The 23,604-nt window shown below is 40.7% G+C and overlaps 1 protein-coding gene across 4 annotated transcripts in view; it reads left to right on the top strand.

Annotated features, from left to right (window-relative positions):
• Positions 1-23,604, top strand: part of arnt2 (aryl hydrocarbon receptor nuclear translocator 2) — a 143,590-nt gene that overhangs the window by 94,134 nt on the left and 25,852 nt on the right. For all 4 annotated transcript variants that reach the window (XM_033050488.1, XM_033050487.1, XM_033050490.1 and 1 more), the window contains 2 exons: positions 11,063-11,162; positions 14,010-14,151. In XM_033050488.1, coding sequence (XP_032906379.1) covers positions 11,063-11,162; positions 14,010-14,151 — 242 coding nt within the window. The remainder of the gene's footprint in view (positions 1-11,062; positions 11,163-14,009; positions 14,152-23,604) is intronic.

Here is a 23,604-nt window from a genome sequence, read left to right as displayed (position 1 = left end):
GGTTTGTACACTCTGGAGTTTAGAAGGATGAGAGGGTATCTCATTGAAACATATAAGATTGTTAACAGTTTGGACACGCTAGAGGCAGGAAACGTGTTTCCGATGTTGGGGGAGTCCGGAACTAGGGGCCACAGTTTAAGAATAAGGAGTAAGCCATTTAGAATGGAGACGAGGAAACACTTTTTCTCACAGAGAGTGGTGAGTCTGTGGAATTCTCTGCCTCAGAGGGCGGTGGAGGCAGGTTCTCTGGATGCTTTCAAGAGAGAGCTAGATAGGCTCTTAAAAATAGCAGTCAGGGGATATGGGGAGAAGGCAGGTACGGGGTACTGATTGGGGATGATCAGCCATGATCACATTGAATGGCGGTGCTGACTCGAAGGGCCGAATGGCCTACTCCTGCACCTATTGTCTATTGGTCGCATTGTTCCTTGCCCAGCTTAATGCATTCTATGCTCATTTTGAACAAAAGACGAGTGGAATGCCGGCACCCACTCCCAACATCCTCAGATACACATGTACCCACGTCCTATCGTTTACACCGCTATGCTGTATGCTAGCAATAACCTTGAAACAATGTCCCCCGAGGTCTTGTTCATCATAACCGGGAATGTCAACCAGGTCAACTCTAAGACTGTGGTACTAAAATCCTATCGACAAGTCTCCTATCCCACTGGAGGTCCAAACACCAACAACCATCGATGCACAACCATCAAACGCACCTACCGCGCCATCAGTGGCACATCGTTGGGCACAGGCTTCCATGCACAAAAGCAACCCTCCATAATTATCCTTTACCTTCTCGCACCAGACCAATTTTGAATTCTATTTGCCAACATGCCATGGATCCCATGGACCTTTAACCTTCAGAATATTTGCCGCTGTAGGACTTTATTAAAGGTCTTACTGATATAATGTAGACTACATCAACTGTGCTCCTTCATAACCATGTTTTGTATCCACAAAAAATACAATCAAATTGGCCAGATGCGATCTCTCCTCAACAAATCCGTGCTTGCTGACTTTGATTACATTTAAAAGGCAGAGATTAGTCAATCTTCTTCTTGCGAATGAAGCATAAACCAAAGGAATAATTAGTCTCAAGCCGGGTGTTGAACAGCCAGGTTGTTGTCTCTGCGTCAATGTCTGCCAGGCCTTGAGCTCCATTTGGTGGGTGGTAGAGTGGGCAGCCAGAGATGACATGGTTGGCTGTAATCAATCGTGTATCTTAAGACATTTTTTCCAATAATTTCCCTACTATTGATTTTAGATACAAAGGTCTGTAGTCACCGGCTTTATCCCTGCTGCCCTTCTTGAATAATGGTACCATGTTGGGTGTCCAACAGTCATCTGGCTCCTCACCTGGGGACAGAGAAGATTTAAAAATCTTTTTGGACTCCCACCAACTTCCCACTGGCCTCCTAGAAGCCAGAGATAGGCAACATTTCGGGATTTATGCACTTCTAACCCGCTAACACACCTAATACCCTTTTAATGCTTACAAGTTCTAGATGTTCAGTTTCCCTCTGGGAATTGTGTTGCATTCGGGGCTTCCACTACATTTCATACATTAGACCATCATATAAATGACAGGAGTTTGTAGGGTTAGTTTTGTCATATCGACTGCCGTTAACTCATTGTGAGGCATGTTATTTTCCAGGCTGCCTTTAGTCAGAGAGTTAAATTTGAGACCCAGTTCAACTTGAAAGTAAATGGTTGCTGGAGAGAACTTTGATAATAATTGCAATTGCAGTTAATGCCTTACTTCAAATGCACCAATACACATATATACAGAATGTTCCTAGTTGTAAATTGAGACCTTAGTTTAATTCTCAAATAATGAATCTCTCTGAAATAAATCTTTCCTGTCCTTATTTTGCTTACTAGGCAGTGAAACTATTAGCATTAGTGCCAGTTCGCTTGTTCTTGGTTGGAGCCCAAGGTATCTCAGCATCTCTGCTGTGGATAGATAAATGTCTGTTGTAATTTTTTCTAGCTGATAGGAATCTTGAAAATTCAGCAAAAGGCAATTTTATTCAGTCTGTGCACCCATATTAAATGTCTGTTGACAGTGCTTGCTAAACAGCTTAATGGTGAACTGTTAGCGACTTATAATATTTATTGTGTAGGTTGGCAAATGCACAAGACAGTATTTATGCCATAACTGTCTTCATAGAGCCTCTGGATTTCCATCAGACCTTGTTTGGTTGTGAGCCAAGGAGCAGGAATTCTAGCTGTTTTCCACTCTGTTTTCCACTGCTCTGTTTTGCTGAAGGCTGAAGCCAGATTTCAGGAAGACTGCAGAGAAAATGCTTCTAAACCCAAACATTTAGAGAGTATGGCAATGAGAATATGGTTCTGTTGCCAATTTGGTTCAATTATCCGTTTTTTGACATTTTGATTAATTTACTTCTACATTTTGTCTGCATTGCATTTTCCTAGTCTTTGCCAGAGTGAGATGGTGTAGACTCAGATCATCAAAAATCCTTATTACACTTTTATTTTTATCTGCTTGTGGAATGTGATTTTATCCTCAAATGAGGGGAGCAAAACAGAGATGGGACTGGAAGCCAATCTTTTACTATGTGGAGTACAGTGTGGTGTAGCCAGATCCGGAACGAAGAGAGCAGGGCAGCTATAAACGGCAGCTTAGTTTCTGCACTGGCAAAGAGAAAATAATATAACTAAGTTTACTTTCAGGAAAATGGAAAATTAAGGAGAAACTGGCATGCAATGACTAAGATCATGGTTTAGTATACTTTTTGTGTAAAAAAGTATACTAAAAGTAAAAGAACAAAAAAAAACTATTGAATTAGGGCAGCACAGTGGCGGAGTGGTAGTGTTTCTGCCTTAAAACACCAGTGACCCGGGTTCGATCCTGATTACGTGTGCTGTCTGTAGGGTGTTTGTACATTCTCCCTGTGACCACGTGAATTTTCTCCGGGTGCTCCGTTTTCCTCTGTAAAAGCATGTAGGATAGAACTTTGTGTACGGGCGATTGTTGGTCAGCATGCACTCGGTGGGCTGAAAGGCCTGTTTTCATGCTTCTATTTTCCGTATTTCCAAAACTAAAACTAAAACAAACTTATTGAAGGTGCAGGATGATATTTGAGATTAGCTGGGTTGATTTGATGGCATGTCTTTGATCAGGAATGGGCCACAGTTTACACTCCGTGGTCCTGTGATTGCCCAGAGGCTCCCCTGCCCATTGTCTCCAGCAGGTTTGTAGCCGTGGACAAAGGCTGTTCCAAAAGGCCTGTAGCCTGCCTGTTTCCAGGGCACAGTTTCTACTCATCGGAGCAATGGCACCATTATGGAGAAAGTGCAAGCAATTGTGGTGGTTACAAATGTAAGCCTATTTCCACTTTGAGTCTGTGTAGGGAAAAATAAGAAAAATACAAAGTTAAAGGCTTTTTAACTGAACCAAAATGAAACTTAAAAAGTTAGAAACTTAGAAATAATAATGGGCCCAATCTAAGCTGTCTTAGTGTGGTCAGAAAGATTGGATAATAAATTATTCCAGGGCATTTACCATACTTTCTTGGTGAGATATGCAAAATGGAAAAGGGAGACGGTTGGCTCTGATGAAGGAGGGGGGGGGGGGGGGGTGAAAAAGAGAGAGCGAGAGAGAGAGAACGAGCAGAAGTAGGCCATTTGATTGCACGAAGCTAGACCATCTAGAGTCCTCAGTCAGGAACACATCCAGTGTGCCAAGCCCTATATGAATTGTATAATATCAAAGTGATCTTGTTTTGTTCTTCTAAACTCCCCAAAATACAGGAGTAATCTACTCGATCTCGAGTTCTCAGCAAACCTCCCATAGAGTTATAGAGCTATACATCATAGAAACCTTCTCTTCGGCACACCTTGTCCATGTTAAACCAAGTTGGTATCCTGAGCAAGTCCTATTTGCCTGCATTTAACCCATAGCCCTCTAAACCTGTCTATCCATATATCTATCCAAATGTCTTTTGAAATATCCCTTCTCTAGAAGTATTCTAGTGCTTCACTCCCTCTGTGACAAGTACATGTCTGTATAAGAAAATATGTCAAAACTATACACAGTACTCCAGACATGGTCTCAACAAAGCCCTATGTAATTGCAATATGATATCTTTGATCCTGCACTCATATCTGCTTGTAAAAACAGCAAATTTCCTTCCCTGTTGCTTGCTGCATCTGGATGTTGGCTTTCCGTGACGTATACATGGTGCTTAACTCCCTTTGAACAAGAACATTACCCAATGTATCACCATTGAATAAATACCCTACTTTTTTTAGATTCTAGCACCTTCCCTATCACTGATCGTGGAAGCTGGCTGTATGGAGTGTGCATGTCTTCCCTGGGGTCTTGTAGGTTTCCATCAGGTATTTTGGTTTCCTTACATACCAAAGATGTGCTGGTAGATTCTTTGGCTACCTTTTGGGTGGGTGGGTGGCAGGAGAATCAGTAGGCTTCTGTAGGACTCTCTCCATAAGCAAATGGGCTCATCTAATCCCACTGGTAGCTATGTTGTATTCAAACCTATTTGAATTGCTATTCTTGCACTGTCCACCCAAATCTCTGCCCAAATAGACACATGATAGTAACATAGAAATACTTTATAATGTCAAACTCCCAATTCAGTATTTTCCTTTGATGTGCTACTTTCCCCTATTAATATGAAGTAAAATTCTGAATACATATTTTTTGCATTTATACACTTTCTTAGATTCTCAAGCTTTGGCGTCTGAATATATATTCCTCACTGCATCCTGCCTTTACATGTGGAATCAGTCTTGCATTTATAAAGCACACATTCATAGTCATGCCAACATAACACACAACATAAATATTACTGTGTTAATACCAGTGCTCTACTGCATAATTAATATTCTGTATTTACCCTTAAAAAATTCTTGTATTAAAAGCTAAAGTAAACCTTCATTTTCACTTGCTGTTAAAAATAATATTTTGTAACTTAACGTGCACCATTGTACACCTTTTGTTGCTGCACACTTAATGGTTAGAAAACATTTCTATCTCTTCATTATTGTTGCATAGTACTTAGATTAGCTGAGTGTCTTTCATTTGATATTTTATTTCCTTTCATATCTCTATAAGTGCAGCTCCACATACATTGAAGAAGATTGAAAACACTACATGGATCTAGCAAAATTGGCATTCATGTCGGCTTCCAATTGCAATGTGTGCCTACAAAACGAAGTTATAGGAATGAGGACCCAGTGTGCAGTTGGGTTTAGGTTGGTGACTGGGTGAGAAGGATACGATGGGCAAGGCTGCTGTGCCTGAGCCCACAGAGTATGCCTGTGCAGCTGCAAGCAAATGAGTATGTACATGCAAGGTGACATTTGCACCACCTTTACCTGCGAGTATTCACACCCATGCAGCAGGGCCTGATCTCCGTTCATGTTTGCCCCACTTGCAATTAAATCAAGACCTTGCTCTGTGAAATCCTGGTGCCAGCTGGCATGCAACAGCCAGCTCTTATTAAAAGAAGCCACACATGGGCAGCTTCCACTCCACAATGTGATGTTCAGGACTTGGAATGTTAGGATCCTTGTGAATAGTCCCAGCAGTGACAGTCCTGAGTGGCATTACCCTGCTCTCATAGCTCAGGAACATTGACATCAACAACAACACACTGGGTGAGCCAGGATGGTTTAAAGAGCAAGGATGTGGATGCACTTCTTCTGGGAGAATCAAATGGAAGAAGAATGGCATCTTTGTGGAGTGAGTTTCTCCATCAAAAATGAGGAAGTCTAGCATTTCAGTGTCGCACCCCTGTAGAACTAGTGAACTCCTTATCATCCTCCAGTTCATGAACATAGAGCTAAGGTCATCTGTGCAGACCCCAACAAGTCCAACTCAAGCCTTAGAAAATTCCTGACGCACATCCCAAAGTGAGACAAACTCAACCTCTTGGCTGTGTTCAGTGCCAGTGTGGGAAGGAGTGCAACTCTGAAAAAACATGATTGTTAAGGAAGGAGTAGGGAAGAACAAGACCAATGATCTTCTATGCTTGGTCCTGGTTCCATCTTTTGAAGGGTTCCATCATGTTGTTGCTGGCAGCTGTTGTCCACCATCTTCTCATGAAAACAGAGTGTAGTGGCGCAGTTATTAGGAGATGGGATTTGTTTGTGTGTTTGCTGAACCCTCCTGATGTCAGGTCATTAAACCAACTTTCTGTTCAGGTCCTTGGGGCATTTCTCCTGGCATAAACCTCCATGAGAACATACTGTCATTGATGCTGCTTCTTTGACCTCTATGCTAATTTGTGCAAGGGGATTCAATGATTTATTAACATATAAACTACATAAATTTTACTCTGGTACAGGACACCATTATCCAATAGGAGCTCAGTGTGCCCACATATGTAAATACAGTACTTGCTTCACTAGTTTAAAAAAAACTTGTTTTTTCAGTAAACTAAGTATTGCTCACAAAGGTAATGTACAAATGTGAAACAAACCTAAGGTTCAGACTCGACACCGGATTAAAAGACCTGATATATCTTCTCACAGGTCGAGCCATTGTCAAAAGTAACAGTCTAGTTTCTGAACTTGTCTAAATGGCCATGATAAGCAATCCCTTCCCCAGAGACACACTGCCACCTGCTATTTGACCAGATGCTGGGCTCATTGTGCATTCTATAGCTGTAGCCCCTGCAACTGAAGAATGCTCCACTGATTGTAATGCTGTCCACTTCTGGCAGTATATTAACGTCAGCTCTTAGAGATATCATTCCAAACCTGGCTGTCTACAAAAAATCGAGCAATAGCCTTCATTGCTTCTATCCCAGTATATGCTGTATTTATCCTAGGTTTTAAAATATCCAGTAATACCACACACAAGCCCCATTTTTAACACCCTTGGTATCATGACAACTCATTTTGGCAGATATGAAACAGCCTTGGCCCTTCATCTGTCCATTTTCCCAACTCCGACCAGCTTCTGGAAGTGTGTTTGTAGGCATGATGCCCATCCAGTATTTCCATGCTTGCTGTGCAGTTTCCAAAACTGTCATCAGACATTCATTACTCACATGTGTTTGGATACAAATAGTACTTTGAGCATTGGTGAGGTAATCTTAACAATGTATTTGCCACTGTATTCACCTCCAATGTCTAGTGTTCTATTTTTTGGCATGCTGAGACAAAAGGATGGCCCATTGATGTGTGCTCTTGGTGCTGCCAATGATGCAATTATGAATTTTGGGCCCAAAATTGACAATAATGGCTATCAATGTGCTTCCAAGATGGAATTCACCGACTTCTTGACAACTGATATAACATCAAAAACTTCCTTCTAGGTTATTAATCTGTTCATTTTCATTAAGTAGAAAAGTTAAAAAAAAAATTCCTGACCGCCAGACATCACATGGCTGATAACTGGCATTAGACAACATTTCGTTGTCTAATGCATTTCGTTGTCTCTGTACTGTACACTGACAATGACAATTAAAATTGAATCTGAATCTGAATCTGAACTGCCCCATGGTCAGAGTATGAAGCATCGGACACTCACCTTAATTCACAGAAGGTATTCTAATGAACAAGAAGAACTTTGTTAACCTTCTGGTATTTAACATTTGTTGTAAGCACGTTGTGCTCGTAGCCCTAGGTCCTTAGGGCATCCTGCTTCTGTCGGTACCAAAGGAACAAGAATACTGTTGTCAACTTTAGTAGAAAGTATGGGTATAATATGTTTCCAAATATGAACCCAGTCCAGGTATATTTACAGGCTTCAGCACCTTTATAATGTGTTTTGTGTCGGCTGCAAACCACGTGCATCTGCTCATAAGCCAAGATCAACTACTTCACATTGTGAATTTCTGTTTAGTTTCACATAATCACTCTATAATTGCTTCATTACCTCTGCAGAATTTATTCTTTTTTAGTAGAAGATGTTGACAAGAAATTATTATACTTAAGTACATGTAATAATCAGAATATCATCCCGAGATTTAAACAATTCTTTTCAAATTTTATCCATTGTGGCCTGGAAGTGTTTAGGGAACAAGTTAATACCACATGTAAGTTTGTTTTTATAGTCTCTTATGCTTATTGATGGATAAATATTATTGATTCTCTTGATGGCATATAATTATTCACACATATGAGACTAATCTAATTTTGTAAATACCTTTGTTCCAGTCAGCTCACTATATTTTACTAGTGGGTTTTATCTATTATCCTCACCTTAATTGATCAAGACTTTTAGCTTCATTGTATTTTGATCCAATCACTATGAAAAGTGTTACCAAAATTTTGTGCTTCTCAATTCTCTGTCTGATCTGCTCTTTTGGTGCATAGGGAACTCGTCATGACTGGTGATGAAGAGATTGCCAACCAGATTTAATGTGGAGTTGCAGCTTATGGCCTCAAACAGCATATTAGGAGTGTTTTGTCATGTATTCCTATTTATTTAACTGGGTGACTTTGCTTTCTTCAAACTAAATTTATTTTCCCAGTCCAACTTCAATTGCTGTAGCTAATCGTTCAACCTTGAAACTTGTTCCATTTCACTGCTACAATAAGTAGTGTCACTATATTTCTTCATCTCAACATGCTTGTTATTGATCAAAAGCTATGTCTTGGCAACAACTGTTTCTTCTTCACTCCAGTGCATCCTCACACAGTGACCTCAACTTCAGTTTATGTTGTTACTGCAAGCTGCTGTACTATGATCCTTATAGGCCTGTCCCACTTAGGCGACTGCAGGAGACTATGCAGTCACCACATGGTCGCCACATGTTCGCAGGTGTTTGACGGGAGTCGCCTTCATGGCCGTGAGGAGTTCCCGCATTCTGGGAACTAGTCACGGCCGCATTATGGTCACCGTGAATTTTTCAACATGTTGAATAATTAGCGGCGACTAGAATGCAGCCGCCATGGAGAATAGCGAGAATTCTCGAACCATAGGTGGGTCGCCAGGAGGTCGTAATGAGTTGCCAGGAGGTCGAAGGTTCTCGTAGGTTGTAGCCGGTGCTGACCAGTGAATTTTATTGGCTCATTGGGATAAATAAAAGGTAAGCAGTAGTTTTCAGAACCAAGGATAACCGACCGGTAATGTTAAATGTCTGCCGAGCTTCACAGCCGCGTATCTCTGGCTTTTTAAAATTTGTCTTCATTCCTTCTCCCCCCTTTTCCACCCCACTTTTAAAGGACATACCGTACACTGTGCTTTAGCCGTATTTTTTTAAAGCGCCAACCTTCCTGGTGAAAGAAGCGATGTGTTTGTGTGTGTTCCACTCTGACAGTCGCCGTTCCAGTTGCCGGTTTTTCAAGCGGCTGCCGGCAACTTGACAGTCACCGGCAGTCCGCTGAAAAATCGCCTAAGTGGGACAGGCCCATTACATTGCCATTGCATCTCCTGTAAGTGGGTTGTCTGAGCAGATAATCTTTTCCATCTCTGTTTAAATGCAGCAATCTGCTCTGTACCATAACGCTATGTACAGCATGAACCATTTGAGAAGAACCGACTTAATTGCTTTGAATATTGCCATATCCTTGGTCAAGCATATTCAGTAGTGGAGAAAATATTTTCATCCATTAATCCACAAAACATTCCTCTTAGATCTCTCCATAGGAATTTTTGGAAGATAAAATGTAATGAAAGGACCTCAATGCCATGATACAATCATTGATAAATTTGTGATACTTCTAATTTTGTGTTCTAAACATAGTTTTTAGTTGTCTTTGAAGGCTGGATCCTTTAACTTCCTTAACATCTCGTCCAAAGATGCATCTGTTGCTCATTCTGGTATGCGTAAATTGGTCAGTGTGCTATCTGGCTCTGGTCCAAGTACAGTTAAAAGGATCACTTGCATCTCTTGGATTGCTTAGAGTATTTCAGCAATTACTTTAATTCAGCAATTGAATTCCACTTTCATTCAATTCTGATATCTTACTTTTAAATTTGATCTAAAAAACCTCTATGCGCTCAATATGCTGTGTGCTCAGAAGGTAAAGGGAAGATTCCTAATTGAATGCTCCCAACTTTCTAATGTAAAATGTTGTGGTTATCTCATCTTCAGATCTCTTTAGTATAAAAAGTTCCCCAAAATTTCAGGGGTTACTCGACCCACTGAAACCCAATACTATATTTTTGAACACAATTCCCATGTTACAGAAACCATTGCATTAATTACAAACTTCTTTACTCCGATGAACTAAGGTTGCTTCTTATCCCTCCTGTGCAAGAATTGCACCAGGGCAGGCTCCTGTGGGGCTGGTTGTTGCATTCAGTCTGTACTACTCCAGCATCACCCTGGGGATACAGGCATGTTTGTTACCCCACTTAGAGTACTGAAACTTCAAAGCCCCAGGAGCCCCACCAAACCTGGTGCTGGGTTTGTGCTTAATGCGAGTACACCATTAAGGGGAACCAAAAGGTCAATCTCACCCACATGATTCCAGACAGTCTCATCACCATTATGCAATGTGTTTCTATAAGGGATGCTAACATATTCCAGTGGACTCAATGTATGGAAAAAATAATCATGGTTTATTGACCTTGAATCTAAACTTTGTGCATATACCTCCTCCAAGCTCGCACTCTAGACTGACTATTATACAGGAGAACAGGAGAAAACAATTACCAAATATGGAGGTGCTCTATAACCAGAGAGCTTTCTGGGCCCAAGAGCATTCAATATCTCTCTCTTGGATTTTAACCTCTTTAATTAAGTTTTCCAATGGTGCTTCTAACAACTAATGTTATTGTTTACTGAGACTGGTGAATGTTCCCAAATGGAGCTGTACTTCTAACAATAGTGTAGGCAATGATCACAATCCCCTTTGAGCATACAGGCATAATGTGAATCGGTGCAAGTTAAATTCAGCTGGTAGACAGGATTCTTCACATTTCTGTTCCATTGTCATATGTCAGAAAAGTCCACAGTTAATTAAACCTGATTAATTTCCATAAAGAGATGGCAGGGTAGTGAAACTAACTGGATTATTCTTTCACATAAATGTTATGGAATTGATTGGCTGAATGGCATCCTTCCAAGCTGTAAATTTCCTGTAATTCAAAGTATTATTGATCTTTTTTAAATAGGTGAAAAAAAGCCAATGTCATCACCGTCAGCTGCAGGAAGCCAACAGATCTACTCACAAGGAAGTTCATTCCAGCCAGGACGTGCAGGACAAACATTCAGGTAAACTATATATTGTGTGTTATTTATGAAAAATTGATAGAAGGATTAGGGAGAAGATGAAAAAGTCATTTCACCTGGAGAGTAGTAGGGGTGTGAACCTACTGCCTGGAAAGGTAGTAGATGCAGAAACCCTTTAAAAGGTGCCTAGATTTATACTTGGAGAGGCAAGACAAAGATATTGTGTGTAGGAAGGAACAGCAGATGCTGGTTTACATCGAAGATAGACCCAAAATGCTGGAGTAACTCAGCGGGTCAGGCAGCATCTCAGGAGAAAAGGAATAGGTGACGTTTTGGGGTTGAAGAAAGGTTTCGTCCCGAAATGTCACCTATTCCTTTTCTCCAGAGATGCTGCGACCAGCTGAGTTACTCCAGCATTTTGTGCCTGTTTACAAAGATATTTACCAGTTGCTCGACAACATTGTCTGAATAGCACTTTGTCACCTGGCATGACAACTATAGGCTGAATGGCCACTTTCTATGTTGTCATATTTTTATTATTGGAAACCAGAGCAATGACAATCAAATTGCCTGTAAAACTGCCTGCCTTTGCCCAGTTGTACCTATTCCTATAAAAACACTAATTTGAAACATTCTGCAAGGAATTTTTGAAACTTTCTGCAACTTCAGCAAGGAAGGTGTAATGTTTAGATCTTGAGCCATTGATTTGGCCACTATTTTCATACCGAAAAGCACATTTTGATTAAACCCAACAAATTCAAACTGCTCCACCGGGAGTTTTGTTTTTATTTGCTCACTATGGAATATTCATATAGAAACAATAATACATAAGAGTTTTGATCCTATCAATCAATATGAGCCTCTTCCTTGTTGCCATCATTCTGTACTTCCCCATATCCTTTAATCCTCTTAGATCCAAAAACCTATTCATTTTTGTCTTGAATCGATTCAACAGCTGAACATCTATGGCCTTCTGAAGTAGAGCATCTCAAACTTAGACTTAAATAGTCAGTGTTCATCGACTCTAGCTCTAGACTCCCCAGGACAGAGAAGACCACCTCCTACCACCTATACAGGAAGCCTTTATGAATTTTATACAATTTAATTAGATCAGCTCTAAGCAGTGCCGATCCAGACCCTTCTCAATCTCTTTTCAGAGAAAAACAACCTCATGTCGGTGAGTCCAGGGAATGTTGATGCAATATACTTAGGATCTCAAATATAAAGAAGTTCACAAGCTTTACCACTTGTGGTTTACTTATGTGTACCTCGCCTCATGGCCATTGTATTCTATAGGATAGCTTGGACATGGGAAAGGAAAGTGTCTTGGCAGCAATGGGTCCATTCTCCAGATACTATCAATGGCCAATAATGGTTGGCTAATCATCAATTATTTTTATTTCCAGACATGCTGTCTTAGTATCTGCATGTCTTAAAAACACCATACCAATAATTTATTTAACAATGATAATGACAAATTGAGTATTAGGTATTAGTTCATGATAGATTTACTTACCTGATGCATTTGAACTGTGAAGGGCCAGCTTCTGGCATAGCTTTTTCCATTTATAATTGCACAGAAGAGGCAGCTCTCATGGATATTATCAATTATAGGGTTTTATTTCCATTTGAATCATTAATATACTAAGTAAGCTCATTCTTATTTACATGTCATTTAAGTTTCCATGTAAGGGGAGGCATGAAAACAATGTGTTTAACGTCACCAAGCACTTAATATATTGTTAGTTGAACGCTATTATAATGAATGTGGACAGTAGTATTCCCAACTGCAATTACAAAGTGTACTGCGATCTTAATTGAACATGTCTGCATTTTAGATCTTCAGGTGAAAATGTAAGCAGTTTAATAGGAAATTGTATGGAAATTCATGTAACTATTCATTTAACAAAAAGCTAGAAGGATCCAATTATCATTTGTTGGAACTTAAGAGCAACCCTCCTTGAACTTAAGAGCAACCCTCCTTGAACTAGAAATCATCACGAAATCTTCTTAAATCCAATTCGACCAAGGTTTTTATTTATTCATCTCCATTGTGGTCATTGTTTATTCATCTCCATTGATGTAATTTTGCATCCAGATTTGTCAGTTACTGTATTTCAAAATTCTTATTCTTGTTCTCAAATCACTTTTATGGCCTTAATCCTCCCCATTTATGTGACCCTTTCCATCTCTATAATCCTGTGAAATATCTATACTCTTATCTTGGCTGTATGGCAACTCAAATTTCACTGTACCAATTGGTGCATGTGACAATAAATGTAAACTTGTAACTTGAACTTGAACTTGTTCAATACTCATAATGGCCATTCTTCTGCTGTGCCTTCATGTCCATGAGTCATAAACTGTGAATTTCCCTCCCTCAATATCAGAATGTAAGATGCTTATCAAGATGCTTATCAAAAAATTCTGATTAGTTCGGAAAGTGTGCTGAGGGAAAGTTAATAGAGTTTAGTGCAGATATACGTGCAAGTTGCTAGAAGTCAAAATAGGGCAGGATCTTCACAGTGAATGGCAAGGCTCGGCAAGGGTTGTAGGCAGAAGGATCTCGGAGTACAGGTACATAGTTCCTTGAAAGTGGCATTACTGGTAGACAGGTACTATGACAGCATTTAATAGACGTTTGGACAGGTACATGGATAGGAAAGCAAATGTAGGCAGGTGGGACTAGTTTGGATGGGGCATCTTGGTTGGCATGGGGAAGTTCCCACGCTGTATGTCTCTGATTATGATACCTGTAAGAACAACACTTTGGTTGATATTGTTCTTGTGAAGCACAGTAGAATGTTTTCCTGCATTAGAAGTGCTGCATATTGAAAGCTATTATTGTAGTATTTCATTGTTTGATAATTTAATTTAATATTTCTTCAGCACTTCAATGGTACCTGGTGGAAACATCATTCAGCAAACGTCCTCGGCAGGTCAAATTTTAGCTCAGATATCACGCCAGTCTAATGCTAACCAGGTCCCTGCAACATCCTGGACTGGAAGTCGACCACCTTTCTCAGGGCAGGTACTGTATCACATTTCTGTTGCATTTATTATTATCCTGTACTATCTTTTTTCTGACCAAATATAATTTTACCTGCAATTGCTCATTTGAAATAAGAGTTTGTGCAGTAAATTTTAATATTAATTGTTATTTTAAGTACTTACGGGTCACAGAATTTATAGATTTTCCTTCACATTCTTCACCCAGATTCTTAAAGGTCGTGAGTACCTGCCTCGACCACCACCTTGGGCAGTGTGTTCAAGATTGCAACTACCCTCTGCAGAAAAGCAATCCTCAGATTCCCTCTGTACTTCACGCATCTTAAACTGATACCCTCTGGTTTGGCACATTTACGTACAGGGGAAATGTGTTTCTCTGTGCCCCCAATCTTTGCCCTTCATATTTTTGTACATCTTTATCAGGTCCCCCCCCTCAGTCTCCTCCACTCCAAGGAAAACAAACCCAACCTACCAGTCTCCTCACAACTGGAAAGTTCCATCTCAGTTAGCATCCCGGTAAATCTCCTCTCCAATGCATTCATGACTTGTTATAATGTAGCAACCACATCTGCACACAGTACGCAAGCTCCTGAGGCTGGTTGTAATCTGGATTGCACTTCCTTCGTAGATGGTAGATTAGGTACTCTGTCATTTAAAAAGAAGTATTTGGTTGAGCCTGCTTACCATTACATATAAACTTACAATATGACTGGTGTATTGTATTCCGTGACTCATGAAGTCCACCATTTTCTTTATCTATGGTTTTCAAACACCTTCTACTTGTATTGCTTTAAGGATCTATGGATTAGTACACCAAGGTCACTATGTTAATTGTTAGTGCCTCCGGCCCTCTCCAAATGTTGTATATCCTATCCTTGTTAGGCCTCCCAATTACATCATCAAACAATAGTTAGGATTAATTTAATCTGCCATTGCTCTGCCCCATTTACTAGCTGATCATTAGCATTCTTTATCAAAGACTATCCTCCTCACTGTCAACAACACCACTCATTTTATAATCATCTCCAATCACCAACCAAGTCTGAAGTTGACCTGGTTCTGTGCCAGAATTTCACAGATAACAAGTGTGCAATTATTATAGCATTAAGCCATGGAAACCAAAACAAAAGCACTGCCTGGCTGAGTTTTCAAGTTTTTTCAGTTTTCAAGTTGTCATTCCTTAAACTGTTTTTCTAACATGATCCACATGCTCGTAGTGAATGCTGATATTACTGTGGTTGTCTCTCAATATGATTCTCAGGATGTGGACATAGCTGGCTGGGTTTCATTTTACTCTCAGAATCTCTCAGAATCTCTCAGAATCACCCCCATGGTGTTGATTAATCACATGCTGGATGAATTGACCAGCACTGCTGGGTTACCTTCCCTGAAGAATATTAATGAATCAGTTGTGTTTGCACTTCATTTTAGCATTGTATGGAATTACTGGAAAAATAAATATGAAACCTGCATGCCGCAATTAGAATTTTCTTGTATTTCCAGCATTATTACAAGAAAATTCATCATTAGTTCCCCAATCTGTACCTAGGTGGTGAAAGAGAGAGGCCCGGTTCTGGTTTCTATGTTTACTCTCTACCCCTTCAAAGACCCTTGTAAGAAAGTCCATTGGTACCACCCATTGCTTTAATGTACTGGTGACCAAGTCCCAAATCCTGGGGTGCTGTATAGTTTACCGGTTAGATGGAAACTAGGTTTCAGACTGTCGCCGGGATGTCGCCTGTATGGTCTCTTCAGTCACCCAAAGAGTCGTACCGTTTTTCTGATCACCGCTGAATTTTGAAATGTTCAAAACTTTTCGGCGACAGTCGGCGCCCGTGGGCTTGATGCCGACGATCATAACCTGATATAGTGCTGTCGCCAGGATGACGTAGGTTGTCGCCGGTGCTGACTTCGGTGAATTCCATTGGCAATTTCCTACGTCACACCTACGACAGGTACCGGCTTGTCGCAGGTGGACGTAGGTTGCCGTAGATGTGATCGTAAGTGGACGTCCTATGGGTTGCCGGTTGTCAGTAGTTTGCCGTCGACTAGGAGGTAGGTTGTTGGAGACATTGTCGTAGACATTGTCGTGGGGGGTTCCAGTCGCCATTTTTTTTTTTGCCGACCTGCTGCAACTATGACAGTCGCCGGCAGTCACCGAAAAAAATCGCCTAAGTGGGACAGGCCCATTAGAGGTCTTAGGAAGTTCGGCATGTTCATACAACTCTGCTACTGTTCCCACAACTTGGGAAAATCCTACAACTCTCACCAACTTCTATAGATGCGCCATCAAAAGCATTTTATCATGATTCATCACAGCTTGGTTTCAGATCAGCTCCATCCAAGACCACAAGAAATTGCAGCGAATTGTACAGGCAGCCCAGACCATCACACAAACCAACCTCCCATCTATTGACTCCATTTATACCTCGCGCTGCCTCAGCAAGGCCAGCAGCATAATCAAGGACAAGTTGCACCCTGGCCACTCCCTCTTCTCCCCTCTTCCATCAGGCAAAAGGTATAGAAGTGTGAAAACGCACACCTCCAGATTCAGGGACAGTTTCTTCCCAGCTGTTATCAGGCAACTGAATCATCCTACCACAACCAGTGAGCAGAGCTGAACTACTATCTACCTCTTTGGTGACCCTCGGACTATCCTTGATCGGACTTTGCTGGCTTTACCTTGCACTGAACGTTATCATGTATCTATACACTGCAAATGGCTCAATTGTAATCATGTATTGTCTTTCTGCTGACTGCATAGCACGCAACAAAAGCATTTCACTGTACCTTGGTACACGTGACAATAAACTAAACTGAACTGAACTGCATGTTCTCCTTCAATACTACCATGATTTGTTAGGAATATTGCTCTTCATCATCACCTAAATCCTGGAATTCCAAAGCAAAACTATTAAGGATTAACCTCACCAGAAGGACTATAACTGTCCAAGAAGGTTGCTCACCACAACCTTTTCAATTAGGTAATAAATGCTAGTTATTGCCAAAGGCACTCACACTCTTCCAAAAAAATTAATAAAAATCAGGTCAAAATAACATATATTGATATTTTAATAATATATCCACCCTAACTAATAATAGATTTAATAATTTGACTTGCTCATGCAAACAGATTTCTGTTACTTCTTAGTCATTGAATCATATACCATGAAAACATGTTCTTTGGCTCACCTTGTCCATGCTGACCAAGATGTCCATCTACATTTGTCTCATTTGCCCACATTTGTTCCACATCCCTCTAAATATTTCCTGTCTATGAACATGTCCAACTGGTCGTTAAATGTTGTTATTGCATCTGCCTCAACCACTTCAACTGGCAGCTTGTTTCATACACCCACCACGCTCTGTGTGAGGAAGTTGCCCCTCAGGTTCCTATTAAATCTCTCTCCTCTCACTTTAAACCTATGCACTCTGGTTCTTGATTACCCAATCATGGGAAAGAGTAGGTGCTTTCACCCTAACTATGTTCCTAATGATCTTATACACCTCAACAAGATCACCCTCAGTCTCCTATCCTCTAAGGAATAACATCCCAGGCTGCCTAACCTCTACGTATAACTTCATCCTTTGAGTCCTGGCAACCTCCTCATAAATCTTCTGCATCATTTGCTCCCCAATTTCATGTTTCTTTTCAGATTAATTTCCTTCACTCTTCACTAGTTTTTTCCTCTGTCATGCAGTCACATCATGGCATATTCCTTCGTACTTAAGATGTGTGTTTTATGAATGCAGCTCAGGGCTCAGTTAAATTTCGATAGCTGTCTACTTATTATGCAGCACATAGTATACTCTAGTAAAGAAGTGCCTTGGTTCTGACAAAGCTTGGATTTTCTGAGTTGAACTTGGTTCAACGGTTCTTTGTGCGGCTCCTTGTGGCTGCAGGTTTCAGCAGGAGTTTGAACCGGGTTCCCCTTTGCCACTTCAAAGCACAAAATACATGGAAACTGCCTCCAGATAACATAGAAAAGATATTTCCATTTCCTGATATTGACTTTTGCGGCTGGGCCAAGAGGAGCAGCATACTTGCTCTTTTTAAGTAGTGTTGTTTAAAATGACTTATTTCTTCAGCTGAATTTTTTTTAAGTTAGTGCAGCTAATGTTTCTAAGTAATGTAAAAAGAATGCTTTGGGTTCAGATGTTTTGCATTATCCAAGGCTGTAGGACAAATGCTAATTCTTTTGATGAAAAACATGGATTGAGTAAGTTTTGGGGTGTAAAATTACGATGGCATCGACATTATTTTCCCTTCACTTTAATACAAAGCAAGGTTTTCCAACAGAACCTCATTTCGTGAGGAAATTGTCCATAAAAACTGATGTTAGAATTGTTATATTAATAACTGTTTAGATCGTGAGCCGAGACTTGCAGTGGCCTTGAAACAAATCTTTACCATTGCACTTCAAAATGAGATTTGCTGAAATGCAAACAATACTGCCATAAACTCTATACTGTTCAAAAGGGAACTGCAGATGCTGGAATATCGAAGGTACACAAAATTGCTGGGGAAACTCAGCGGGTGAAGAAGGGTTTCGGCCCGAAACGTCGCCTATTTCCTTCGCTCCATAGATGCTGCTGCACCCGCTGAGTTTCCCCAGCAATTTTGTATAAGGTCTATACTGTTGAGTTACCTATGTGTTTATTAGTGATCAGTATATTGATACTGCCATTTGCATTGGTCAGGCTGTGCTGCCCTACACTTTTCTTAACTTAAACATAAGGCTTTATTGACTTCAAACCACTGCAGTCTCTCATTTTAGAAACACATGGAGTATTATTTCAGGTGTCATGAGGGAGCATACATTGAATTCTCTCTACCCTTGGAAAGCAACCCTTTCATTATTAATGTAATTTCAAAATGAGAATAAGCCAAAGTATGTTGCAAATTAAAGCATTCTTGCTTACTCTATATCCCAATTGGTAGGCATGACCTGTGTTGAGGCCAGGAAAATACTAAATTTGAAGCAGGCTCACTAATCTCTGCTAAATTGTTTAGGTGCTGTAATTAGCATTAGCTAGGAGGCTGATGTTGGAAAAGAATCATCCAAGGTTGCATTACATAAAGATGACTGCAAAAGCTTCACCGTGGAAAGCCTAACAATATGCACTACCGGAGTACATGTGTAAAGAGTGGCATTGTTGTGAGCTAGTGGAGGCTGGCTAATGTCTAGGGTTTCATCCAATTCACAATAAATGTGACATCTAATATGCAAGTGCATCTATGATAGGATTCATTTTCTAATATTCAGAAACAAAATGTAAATGTGGTTTTACTGAAACCTGGGTACGATGGAGCAGCTGTGATGATAACAGTATGTCACCTATAAAATCCACTCATCAGGCATTGCTCTCCGATAGCTCTTTCTGAGATTCTTGGAAGAGATTTATCTGTTGAGATTATCGCCTTATGGTCAGAGACAAAAATTATTAATCTCCTCTATAGAAGAGATTGGGGAATAATTCTACTCAACACCCAGAGATAGCTGATCTTTTTGGAACAAATTTTCATCTTCACTGTTCATTGTGTAATACAATAATGTTATCGGTTAATTATGACAATCAAGAATATGATGGAGCAAGAGAAGGAGATGCATTAGGTGTTACAGCAGGGCTGGAAAATTTTAGTTACAAGGTGAGATATGCTGAGTGTTCTTGTTTTCTCTCGAACAAAAACTGAGGAGATTTAATTGAAGTGTCTTAAAGTATGTACAACCGGCCTAGACAGATTAAACAGGAAAGACCTACTTCCTGCAGCAGAGAGGTCAATAACCAGAAACATAGATATATGTGAATTGGTGGAAGGATTAGCGGGGAACGGGAGAAACTGATGCTCTGGAACTCTGCGTGAATATAGTGGTAGAGGAAGAGACCCTCTTTCCATTTTAAAATGACCTTTTGAATAATTGAGGAACAATAATGTACAAGGGAATAACCTGAATAAATGTTTTTTTCCTGTTGATGTGGTCATACTGGCCTGAAAGGCCTTCTGTTGATTCTGTGTGAATTGATTGATTTTCAATGCTACAATAGACCCAGCCATGAGGCAAGGAAAATAGCCAGAAGGCTTTGGGAATCGTGACCCAGAGCTTGCCAAACTAGAATCCACGCTAACTAGATTATTCGTGTATGAAATCTCAAAATGTTAATTTCTGAAAAAAGTCTATCTAATTGGCATTTGCCTGAATCAATACTAACAACTTGTATTGTTTCCCAAAATAACTGGTTCCATAGATTGATCATTTGCAGACTTGAGAAGGTTTCAATTAATTTTTAATATGGAGATCTGAGGTTTGAATAGATTATTCATCACTTGTCATAGTGGCAATAACTCAGTTGTTTGGGTTTTGTATTTTTTATCATATTTCAATGTATGGGCAAGACCACTGTTTTTTTTTGCATCGGAGAACATGAGGGTGAGCTGCCTTCTCCAACTTTTATGCTTTATTTTTTATGCTTTCTAAGACTGAAGCACTGGTAGAAAAGATACTCTCGCCACATTGGCAGTACTCCACAACCAAGATTTTAGGCATTCTATTTTTTTTTACAGGATATCCATACAAATAGGTCAGTGAGGATGAGCTTTGTTCTTGAATGGCTGCAGACCTATTAGTGCTATTGGCAGGAATTTCAGGGATTTACCCTATATTCAAAAACCACACTACCTCTGTAACATTTCTCAGTACTATCTTAGAAAGCATAAAATAAAATAAAGCATAAAAGTTGGAGAAGGCAGCTCACCCTCGTGTTCTCTGGTGGAACAAACTGGCTTGCCAAGCTAGTCCCATCTACCTGTGCATAACCCATGAGGTAGAGTTAAGAGTATGAGTACATGGCAGCACCTGTGGGAAACGTGTGAACGAGGTGATTGGTTCAGGAGTGATAGCAATGAGGAAGAAGCTGTTCTTAAAGTTTGGACGTCCAAGCTTTCAAGATTGTCCAAGCTTATCTTCTCTCAGAAGGTAGCAAAAACAAAACAGAATAGCCAGGTTGGCAGACATCCGTGATGATGCTTCCAGCTTTCCTCATGCAACACATTGTCAAAATGGACTGGATAGAAGGAAGTGATGGGCCTGTGATGGACTGGGCTGCATTCACCAATCTTTGCAGATTTAACAGGTTAAGAACCAAGCAGTTACCATACTGGGCTGAGATGCATCCCATCAGAATACTTCCTTTGGCGCATCTGTTGAAGTTCAAGAGAATCCTTGTGGAAATACTGAATCTTTTCGGTCGCCTAAGAAAGTAAATATGCTGATCAGTGTGAAGAGACAAAGTTAGGTTGCTGATGATCTGAATGCCTGGGAACCTGAAGCTGTTGACCATCTCTAAAGCAGTTATATTGATGAGGACAGGATTGTGTTCACCCCTCATTTTCTTAGGACAACGACCAACTTTGGTGGTTCTAAGTGTTTCATTGTCCAGGTAGGAATAGGGCTGTGCTAAAGACTTGTGCGGCAATTGGCTGGTGTATTCAAGGACTTCTTCAGCCTCTGGCTCCTGAGTGATCTGAGGTTTCCACCTGCTTCAAAAGGACATCTATTGTACCTGAGCCCAAAATAAGCACGGTCACTTGCCTCAATTACTACTGTCCAGTAGCACTTAATTGCAGAAGATATAGATGCTTCAAGAGGTTGATTACAGTATAAATCAATTCCTGCCTCAGGAATTACCCGGAACTGCTTCAGTTTGGTACAATAAAATTAACAGCAGATGTTATCCTGTATGCAATTTGCAAGAGATCTAGATCTTCTAAAAGACTGCTTAAGATGCGGGCCATTATCAGTCTTTCAAAACGCTCCATGATGGTTAATACTGGATCTACTGGATGGTAGTGATCGAGGGAGATCACTTTGTATCAGATGGACCACGATTATGAAGCATGGAGGCAAAACCATAATTGACTTTGTATTGATAGTGAAGAAGAAAGACCCAGTAGGAAAAGACCAATAGACTATTAGATGAATAAATGGAATACAAAGGAAGAAATTTTGACTTTTTTGCATTCCATCACAGTGAGGAACATGGGGAATCTGCTGTGGTGGATGTTTATGTTAACTTTTATGTAGTTGTGTGTCTTGTTGCTTTTTTTCGAACGGCTGTATGGTAATTTGCATATCATTGTAACTTAATTGGTACATGTGACAATAAAATACCTTTGAAACCTTTGAATTCATTCCAGAGAAGCATATAAAATGCATTTAGGGAGGATAGATAAGTGCTGGAGAAGACTTGATTAAATTATGGCCATTTAGTTGCATGCCTTTATTGATAAAGATGTGGAGTACAAGGGAGACTAGTCATGCTGGAACTGTACAAAATTCCAATTGTGCCACAGTTCTAAAGAGTGCAGCTCTGGTCATCGCACTATGTGAAAGCACTTGGGAAGGTCCAAGAGAGATTAGAGATGAGACCAAGCACGATAATACCAGTTTTGAAAATTCCAAGCATATATCATGGGTGGATTCTGACAGTCAGAGACATTCTCGGTGACGCCCTGATCGTTCGTGCCCCTGTCCATCAATATCCCAAGGTTGATACTCAGCCCTTTAGCATAAATGAGGCCAATGACAATTGAATTGAATTGAATACCTTTATTGTCATTCAGACCTTACGGTCTGAACGAAATTTCGTGCCTGCAGTCATACATACAATCATACAATAATAAACAACAATAAACACAAATTAACATCCACCACAGTGAGTCCTCCAAGCACCTCCTCACTGTGGTGGAGGCAAAAATCTTAGAGCTGCAGTCTCTTCCCTCCTCTTCTCCCTCTGCGCTGAGGCGATTCCCCACCGGGCGATGGCACAAACAGTCCCGCGGCTCACCGAACCCAGCGAACGGGCCGGCTCAAACACCGCGGCCCGGGGTGGTCGAAGCTGCCGCCCTCCAGTCCAACGGATGCAGCCGCTGGCCCGCGGCTGAACCCCGGACTCAGGTCATAGCCGCCAGAACGCCGTTCCAGCCACCGGAGCACTGTTCCAGCCCCGAGCCGGATCGCCCTCACGTGAGTGCCGTTCCTCCCTCGAGCTGGGCCGCTCCGACGGGAGTGCCGTTCCTCCCTCGGGCTGGGCCACTCCGACGGGAGTGCCGTTCCTCCCTCGGGCCCAGCCCAGCAGGACACCAGTGTGAAGTACAGAATGTACTAGACTGAATAAGGTGGTCATTCTGGAAATTTTTTCAAACTTTTGTTATGGTGCTTCCTGGATAAACACAAAAAAAACCAGAAGGAAAGTTCACATCCCAGTTTATTTCCTTGTGGATCACATCCTGGCTGGAAAAATGTAACTGATAGATTTTAATTCCCAACAAATTTTCTCCACGGACTTTGGCTTTACTGACACTGAATACGTTTTTTTCCTTGTATTTGTTTTAATCCCACCAAGTTTGAACACACCAGGGTATCACCAGAGTCCACATTGGTTCAATTGGTACTAGTCCATTTTTAAGGGAGCA

This window comes from Amblyraja radiata, chromosome 34, assembly GCF_010909765.2.
Source record: "Amblyraja radiata isolate CabotCenter1 chromosome 34, sAmbRad1.1.pri, whole genome shotgun sequence".
Classification (NCBI taxonomy): Eukaryota; Metazoa; Chordata; class Chondrichthyes; order Rajiformes; family Rajidae; genus Amblyraja; species Amblyraja radiata.
Note: the sequence above shows the minus strand (reverse complement) of the source record. Positions and strands in the feature narration are given on the sequence as shown.